Genomic DNA, 9,590 nt, shown 5'->3' with positions numbered 1-9,590 from the left:
AATTAAATGGTATCGTATGGGGAAAAAAGTCAGAAAAATATGGCCTGTGGGCCAAACTCAGGCTACCATCTGTTTTTGACTTATAAAGTTTTCAATAAAATAAAGTTTTATTGGAATAAGTCATGGTCATTTATGTATTGTCTATGGCTCTTTTTACACTATAATGGCAGAGCTGAATAGTAGCAATTGAGACTCTTTGGCCCACAAAGCTTAAATTATATGCTATCTAGCTCTTTAAAAAAACTGAAAAGAGCCCTGGCTGGTGTGGCTCGGTGGTTGAGTGCCAGCCTACGAATCAAAGGGTCCCCGGTGGGGGGCACAGGAGAGGCAATCACACTTTCATGTTTCTCTCCCTCTCCCTTCCCCTCTCTAAAAAAAAGAGTAAATAAAATCTTTAACAAAAAAAAAAAAACAACTGGAAAGAGAGTTAAGCAAGATTGCAGGATACAAGGTCAATATTAAAAATAAATTTTTACATACTAATGAAAAATAATCACAAATAGAAAATTTTAACATATGATGTATAATTGCATCAAAAATTATGAAATACTGAGGGATACATTTGACAAAAAAGTGCATGATTTGTGCACTGAAAACGATAAAACTGCAGAGATATACACCATGATCATTGATCAAAAGGAGCAACAATAGTAAAAGAAAACATAGGGGAAATCTTAGTTACTTCAGGTTTTTGTAAAAGAACTTCACAAAAGTTCTTTGAACAGACTTCAAAAAAATACAAATTTCTGAAAGAAAAATCAGACTTCATAAAATTTACAAACTTTTACTTTTAAAAGGACAGTATTAAAAAATGTGTAACAAACAGCACTGTGTAAGACCTAGAACTTGCCTCACGCTGGCCATTATGTAAGTGCCTTCATTCACATTAAAACTCAAGGCCCTGCCTGTTAAATGAAGACAGTACTAAATTGCCTTCATAGCCCATTCTAGCTCTACTGTTAACCTACAAATGCTTCCACACGTCACCTCCAGCACGTGGAACACATCTTACTGACCAATACAGCCCTCCTCCCCACTGACACAGACGACCTTTCCATAAGAGCACTCCAGAGCCATGCACCACCACCGACTAAAGGTGACACAAACCCTATTTGTCATCCCTATTCTTATATATATGGCATCTTTTGAAATATGGCTAAACAACTTTTCTACTGGTATACCTTATTTGCTTTTCTAATAGTTGTGATAGGTTAAGACAAAAAAAAACAACCCCCTCTCCAAATCATTCCCATCTTTTAGGATTATAGAGAATTAAATTATAGAATTCAAATATTCTTCTACTCTAAAAAAAGGGAAGAAAATCATCAGGTAAAGGAAACAAAATTATCCTCAGCTCTGTGTAGAAGAATTCTATTGAGAATAATGCTAATAAATATATAACAACAAATAGTGTACTTCAGGTAGACAGTAAGAATTTAATAGTAATATTACAAAATAAATGTAAAAAAATCAAGTAGTTTTAGAAGTTAGAAATAATACACATAATAAATTCAGCACAGTACCGATAGTGCTGCCAGATATGATTTTATTGTTCTAATTATAGATTATGCCAATCAGGCTGCTCTGTTCTCAAGTTTCAAAATAAATCTGCTTTCATTACTGAAAGCATCTGGACTTGAGACGACGCTAATGAAACTACGTCATGAAGCTGTGTGACTATCATCTTAATGATCTTCTCATAATGGAAATAAAAGAGGCAGCATTTACCCCCTTCGGAGTAACAGTTACCCAAACTGTCACAGTGTCAAAATAAAAACGACTCCTTTCTCCTTTTTAATCTCAAATAAGCACATGCATGAGAGAAAACATAAAGGAATAACTTTATGCTATATGCTAGGTCAATGTTAAAACTCACAGATTAATTTTTAGGTGTAATATTCCTGGTTCTGGTCATTAAAAAGAAACAAAAGTAATTAACCTTTTTTAACATCAGGAAATAGAATTTTGCTATTCTTTCATAATCAAATTTTTCAATGATATCAAAGACTGTTTCTATAGACTTTTCACTGAGCTACTTCAGGAAACACACTGGTTGAAAAAGGACAGAGAATATAAACTTGAAGGCTAAAAATTCCATCTTCAAAATGTAAAGATTTAAGTAGAGCCCTTGACAAGGTTATTTGATACTTAATTGCTGGTCATGACAACAAGAAAACAGAAAAAAAAAAGGGTTATATTTAAATACTCAAATGAAACACCACAGGCAGGTCTTTCACAACCCATGTAATTCTTTTAACATAAAGACATTTGCTGAAAGTAAAAATTACCTTACTTCATGGTAAATCTTCTTCAAAACCATCAAGTCCAGTTCTGGATCAATGTCTCTTTGCTTTGGTTGGATGATTTAATAAAGTATATATTCTGCAGGAAGTAACTACAGAACTCAATTGAATCTTAATTGAAAAATGTCATGTTTGTCCATCTTTTTCATGCAATCAGCATGCCCATCTTAAATCTGATATATCATTTATAAAAAACTGCTACATTCTCCACTGAACCTTGTTATTCTGATGAGCCAAATTTAAATGCTTTCATACAGTTGAAGATTAAAGAATGTTCTGAGGATTACTCGTCATTATCTGTAAAAAAAAAAGAAAAAAATTTAATTCATTTCACTTCAAATAAAACAGCATGTATCTAGCTATAAAAAATTCATACTTTTCATTGCTGTAGAAAAAGAGCTTTAACATAGTATTAAATTGTAGTTTTTATTATAATATCACATACTCAGTATAAAATATTTAGATAATACAATGGAGAATAAAGTGGGTTATCATCTATAACCCAAAGACAACCTATGTTGATAATTTTATATAAAATTTTCCAGGTCTTTTCCTATGCATATACAAATATTTTTTAAAAAATTACAAGAAAATGCAGTTTTGAGACCAGACTTTTTCCCCTTAAAACATATAATGAAGGAAAAGATGGATAAATAAGTAATAACGCAAGACAATAAAATGTTAATGGTAGAATATAGGTGGTGGGTATGTGGGTGATAACTGGAAAGTTCTTTCAGCATTTCCATATAATGACAATTTTACAATAACATGTTGAAAAAGAATGTTATAGATATATTCCATGTCAATTTCAATGGCTGCATTGCATTTTATTTTATGGAAATGACATAATCAAGCATTTCTATTTATAGACATTTTGGTTATTTCCAATTTTTCTTTATTCTAAAAAAACACTGTTCCATAAATTAAATAGAGCACTTAATTTTAAAAAACAATCACTATTTTCCACACTCTAGCAAAGGTGATTTGTTCATTAAAATCCAAGTGTCATCTCAAATCACTGCACTGCTCGAAACCCTTCACTAGCGCCCCACTGCCTCAGGATAGAACCTGTGCCCTTACACGGAGTGCAAAGCCCTTCATTATCTGGCTTTTTAAATATTCCTAGCTCTCTCTGCTTTCATTGCCCATTTTCCCTAAGCATCACCCAAATTGTTCTTTAGTAACACCAAATGGCTAATTGTTCCCCTAATGCAACATTTGCATCCCTCTGTGTGGAAGTACACATACTGATTTGGGGGTAAATTCCCATTCATCTTTCAAAATCCAACTCTGATGTCCTCTCCCCTAGGAAGAATTACCCGGACACCTTTATTTCTTCCAATAGAGCTGGTTCATGACCTTATGCAACACGTATTTTATTCCTTCTAATGTTACAGTTATCATTCAATACTACATTCAGTTATTTTTACAATTACACAAAGTTTTCAAATAGGAAAGTAGAGAGAATAAAGTAATGAACATACATGTACCTAATTACCTAGAATTAATAAAAGTTAACTTGTGGCCATACTGTTTTGGAGTATTTGTTAAGGAAAACCATTTCACAGATAGAAGGTATCCTTTTCCAACCTTATTGATCTCTCCTCTTCTCCAAGGACATCATCAGCATCTTGAATCTGATGTACGTCCTCCCCTCCCACGGTTTTTCACTTTTATCAGATATATGCACACCTAAACAAAATTGCTTTTAAACATTATATAAATGATACTATGAACTATTATTCTACTGATGATATTTGTGGGTTTATCTATACTGATAGATGAAAGCTTAGCTCATTTGTTTTAACTGCTGCATAGAATTTCATTACATAAACACAGTACAATATCTAAAATGAATGTGGAGAAAACATGTGTGTTTCCTGCTTAAGAAACTAAAAGTCTGTACTTATGCCAGTTACTTACACCATGCCACATTATGACAGAGTCCCATGAAATCCAAATACTGTAAAAACTGCTGAGGATTATTTTTCAGCCCTAATTTATAAAATGGGGTTCAAGATCTCAATAAAATCAGGAATCCACAAGTTCCAGATAATGTTTTAATTTTATATATTCAATTTGCTGATAATAAGAATAATCTTTTAATATTTTGGGAAAAAACATCTGCTTTATAGTAATAAGTCACAGCTAACAGACATTTTCAAGGACTAAGACTTGATTTTTTTCACTTGGAGTCTAAAAAAAATCTTCCCCTTTAATGGGATTGACATGTTATTCAAGTTTTAGGAGAACTGTATCATAGTCCCCTCTTTTTAAGAATATGCAAATTTTTTCCTTTCTCTCAATACCAAAAATACCTATCCTCCAAGTAACTGACATGTTTTGTCCCCTGAACACTGTGACTCAAGTGCTTAATTAGGTTTCCTGCTTTGCTAGAAAGATCAGCCCCAAATTTGTGATCTATTTTCACAAAATGTAGAGACCATTCAATTTTTATTCTTACTTCAGACTTAGCTTAATATTATATTGCTTGCATGCATTTAACTGACACACTGACTTTCCCAAATGCTTGTTCTTAATTTAATTTTATCTTGTACTATACATGTTTTTAAATGCAATCTTTAACTTTTTTGGAATAGTATGCAATATAAATAATAATTTATATTGTTAAATTTAAGCATCGACATTTTAAATCCTCAATTTTAGTCCATAAATCATACATTTAAAACAACAGAAGTTTTGGATAACTATTCCAGAAATATGTTCTTGTTCAAAATAATCAGAATCAGTTTATATATTCATTTACTCCTTACTTCATGGTAAAATATTTAAAACAAAAAGACCACATATTATTTACCTTGATAACCCACTTTATTCACTAAGTTTGATTTTAAGTAACTTGGAAACTTTTCTAAAAAATTAAATGCTCCCAGAGTAAAAACCTGTACTTAGAAGGATAATCAAAAGAACCTGGAGTACAAGCTGTCCGAGAAACTCTAGAAGAGAACTTTCAAGATATTTTGTGCAATGGAATATCTATACAGTACAGTCTTCCATTTTTCCTCCAAATGGTGTTACTTTATAGTTAATTTTTTTTGTAAAAAACATAACTTTTGGTAGATTCAGAAACTCTTAATCAGACCTTGATTTTTTTCTTACAGTTTTTTCCCTAATTCAGTCAATTCTTTTTTTTTAATTGTATTTTTTTCCTTTATGATTTAGTCTCCTTCTACCTCCTGTCCCCAAAATTACCACACTGCTGTCCATGTCCATGAGTCTTTTTTCCTTTTTGCTCAGAGCCTCCACCCGCTATCCTACTTCCCCCTACCTGCCAGCCTGCTCTCTCTATATAAGTCTGTCTCTATTTTGCTTGTTAGTTCAGTTTGTTCATTAGATTCCACATGAGTGAAACCACATATTTATCTTTCTCTGACTGGCTTATTTCACTTAGCATAATGTTCTCCAGGTCCATCCATCCTGTTGCAAAGGGTAAATTTTTTCTTCTTTTTAATGGCTGAATAGTATTCCATTGTGTAAATGTCCCAGAGATATAAAACATTATTTTAATTGTTATCATCTTAACTACTAAGGGAGCTAAAGGAAACCATAATGAATAATAAACACAGCACTAATTACTGGCTTATGAAGAATACTGGTCTATATTCAATGCATTACATGTTGCTAATGACTCTAACTTTTTTTTGACAGTTATTCTGTTAAGAAGAATAACGAAAATACAATGTTTTTTGATGTTATAACAGAATTCACTGTACCTAAAGATTTTCTAGTTTTGATTTATCAGTAACTATTAGAGTTTTTACAAGACTTTTACTTCTGTTAAAGCAATTCAAAGAAACATCTTTTGCTGAGCTTTATACAATGCATATAAAGGTTCAGGAAAAAAAACAGTCAATGTAAATAAGTTTATGTAACTGTAAAGCTGCTCCCAAAATTTAAAAAAATATATTGAATTTCCTTTTAGCAAACATTTTTCATGAGTCAAAATATCATATATTTTTATAAAAAGCCTTGCTCTGAAATCCTTGAGCTGAGTTTTACCAGCTGCATTCCTATGAACACGAGCTCCAGGTATTCATCATCTCATGCCCAAACACACCTATAGTTCCAAATCAGACCTTACTTGAAGCTCAGCACTCTCCAGACAACCAGAATACTGCTGCTGGACTGAACTTTATAAAACATCTCATTCATTGTGTCAGTTCTTTCATTCAAAAATCCTCACTGATTTCCTGTGTATTTTAAACACTTTAGTTTCGAATGACAAAGACTAATTCTCAATAAGAAGCTTCTAATACGGTCAATTTAATCTTAATGCACATTAATTCCTGGTTCATTCTGTTTTCCCCCACAAGTTGTTCCACCTACATTTGTTTCCATTTTTGGCAGTCCATCCAACCACCCCTTCTCTAATACTGACTGCACTAAAAAGTATTTAAGGTGAGCATTTTTTATATAGTTTTAAACTTTCCTTTATATATTTATGTCTCATCTCCCAAGGAAACTCTAATCAAAGATTACATATGATCAAAGATTAGGTCTTATTAATGTCCAGAGTAATGAAGTGCTAGGCACAGAAGCAGCACATTATAAATACTTTGAAAACCAACCATAGTACCTTAATTAGAGATCACCTCTCTATTTTTACAGCAAAGAAACTGCAACTTAAGACAAAATGAATCACTCGATGTCTCATTATTAGCCTCCTGAAGAGTCAGGACTGTAACACTGGTCTCTCGGTTCCATGTTTAGTGCTCTTGACGAAATTTAAGGAGAAATCATTTTTAACTATAACAACTTTTAATTAAAAAGTCCTAACATTTTGAGTGACTCTATAGGTAAATATTTTCCCAATATAAAAATGGGTTGCATTTATATCACTATAGATGAATTCTACTTACTCTGGAAGAGATTACGGATAGTATTTAGGAGAAACTTTACACATTACTGAAGCATATGTGTCTAAAAGTTTAACACAATATCCTTGATAAGAAATATTATAACTTTTAGAGCTGTCCAACAAGGAGACTTTAAAAAAATCTCGTTCAAATACTACTTATAAATTAAATAAAAATATTGACTTAAAGGATATAAGCCAATAAAAGTATATCAGTATATGCCAGAACCAATAAAAGTATATGACACAACTAATTTTATAATTGCTTAAAAGTATACTAGATATGGCTCCAATACAGATTTCACTAAAATGCATGTGACATAAGCTTATCAATTTACATTTGTCATTTTGTTTCTTTGCACATTTATTTAAAGTATAAAAATGTGAGGAAATCTTACCTTCTTGGTAGGCCCCATCTGCCATGACTAAATGAAGAATCTTGGAATAAAGATGCTGATGTTCATTTCCCAAAATATTCTGAGCTATGGTTGAACAAATCTCAATATTTTCATCTTCATCTTCATGAATAGCCTATACCATATTTACAAATATAAAATAATATTTGAATGTCATCTTTCTCTAATGAAGACTTTGCCAATTATTTATAATAAATCTATTTACCAATAAAAATCACTGACATTTCACTAGTAATTTCAAACACAGCATATTTCAAAATTAAATGTTTTAACTGACATTACACTTACCTTTATTTTCTCATAAACTTCAAAGAACTTTTCAAAGCCTATTTCCTGCTCCAGGTGGAGTCTCAACTCCTCTAAATGGTTAAAGACACTGTCATATTCACACTCACTAGTTATCTCACCGTCACTGTTATCTAAAAAACATGAAAAAATAAGATTGTTTATGATTAAAAACATGAATAATTATTACCCTAATAGACTAAAATTCTTTAAGTGAATAATGTCATTGAAATACACTACTTTGTACTTTAAATAAAGTTTTTGTCGTTATACTTGTCATTTATGCAGGTAATTAATGTATATATAAATCTATCTTAATAAGAGTGTTACTCTGAAAATTTTTTCTTTATAGACATAAACAGTAAACCAGGTTAGAATAAAAACTTCCTGAGAGTTATCATCAAATTTAGTCAAAAACAATTTAAAAAGTGCATCCACATGTTCTACATCAAGGTAACCAACCTTAACAACTATTTTTAAAAAGTAGGTATTAAACAAGGGGCAAAACATGAAAAAAACATGCAGAAGGCAGACAACCTAAGATACACACCATAAAACTTTAGTCAAGGACCTAAAGGACATTATAAATGCTCTATATGTTTTATGTCAATTATGCACCAAAGATGCTTTGAAAAATTCTAGTAAAAGACATAATTACTAAAGAGTCATTCCTTTTCACACTGAGCTCCTCCTTCCAAATAAATAGTTAATGAAATACACTAATTTTCTTTCCATCATAGGGGTAGTGCTATGAACAAAGAATAATTTCTAAACCAAAGTTTTAAAAACTTTCTTTAGTATTAACACACTTCCGGTTAACCAATGTACATAGATGCTCTCTGCAAAATATAAAATGCTAAGAAAACTAAGTTACTATCTTTATTACTAAAAAAATAAGAAATGAGTATTATTATTCTGTCAAGAAGCAGAATAAAAATGCTTCAAAAAACATTTTCTTAATTTAATGGGGAAAATAGAACAATTGGTATGTGCATTTGTGTGAAAAGAAAAAGAATGAATACAAAGTTAGGACAAAGAAGCACGCTTTGATTTTATTTAAAATTGGAAATGGTTCATATCAGGTATCAGAAAAACATACTCCACCTGAAATACCTGTGCACCTGAAAAAGGAAAAGGCCCACCACGATCACGATCATGATCACGCACCTGAGTGCCACTCTTCATTCAGGGCGCTTTCACTGCTGGGGTTGTCTTCCTCATCTTGCGCATCAGTCCCATTTGCAGTCTGCTCAATGTCACTGTTCTTTAAAACTGACTCTTCCTCCTCACTGTACTCTTCCCCAGGTTCTTCCCTAAGCAACTGCTCCATAGAGGCCTGAAGCTCTTGTAAATCTGTGTCAGTTTCTTCAAACACACTGAAAATTAAAAAATTAAACTTTAAAAGTACTAATATTAGATTAAAAAATTTGAAAAAAACCTACAGTTTTGTAAAAAAGATTTTATTTATTTATTTTTAGAGAGAGGGGGAGAGGGGTAGAAAGCGAGGAAGAGAAATATCAGTGTGAAAGAGAAACACTGATTGGTTGCTTCTTGCATGAGCCCTGAGAAGGGATTGAATCTGCAACCCAGGCATGTGCCTTGACTGGGAATCGAACTGGTAATATTTTGTTTTGTGGGATGATGCCCAGGTGAGCCACACCAGTCATGGCAAAAAAACCCCTACAGTTTTTAACAAAAGAAATAAGAATT

General features: G+C 32.0%; 1 protein-coding gene across 3 annotated transcripts in view; it reads right to left on the bottom strand.

The window, feature by feature from the left end:
• Positions 1 to 410: 410 nt before the first annotated feature.
• Positions 411 to 9,590, bottom strand: part of NEK1 (NIMA related kinase 1) — a 101,317-nt gene continuing 92,137 nt past the window's right edge. For 2 of the 3 annotated variants that reach the window (XM_045831325.1, XM_045831328.1), the window contains 4 exons: positions 9,048 to 9,256; positions 7,884 to 8,014; positions 7,578 to 7,710; positions 411 to 2,600 (listed from right to left, as the gene is read on the bottom strand). In XM_045831325.1, the coding sequence (XP_045687281.1) occupies positions 2,587 to 2,600; positions 7,578 to 7,710; positions 7,884 to 8,014; positions 9,048 to 9,256 (487 nt within the window). In that variant the 3' untranslated portion in view covers positions 411 to 2,586. The remainder of the gene's footprint in view (positions 2,601 to 7,577; positions 7,711 to 7,883; positions 8,015 to 9,047; positions 9,257 to 9,590) is intronic. The other variant, XM_045831326.1, reaches the window with a different exon arrangement.

The sequence above is a fragment of the Phyllostomus hastatus genome, unplaced genomic scaffold (assembly GCF_019186645.2).
Source record: "Phyllostomus hastatus isolate PE091 unplaced genomic scaffold, TTU_PhHast_1.1 phas_contig_159, whole genome shotgun sequence".
Classification (NCBI taxonomy): Eukaryota; Metazoa; Chordata; class Mammalia; order Chiroptera; family Phyllostomidae; genus Phyllostomus; species Phyllostomus hastatus.
Note: the sequence above shows the minus strand (reverse complement) of the source record. Positions and strands in the feature narration are given on the sequence as shown.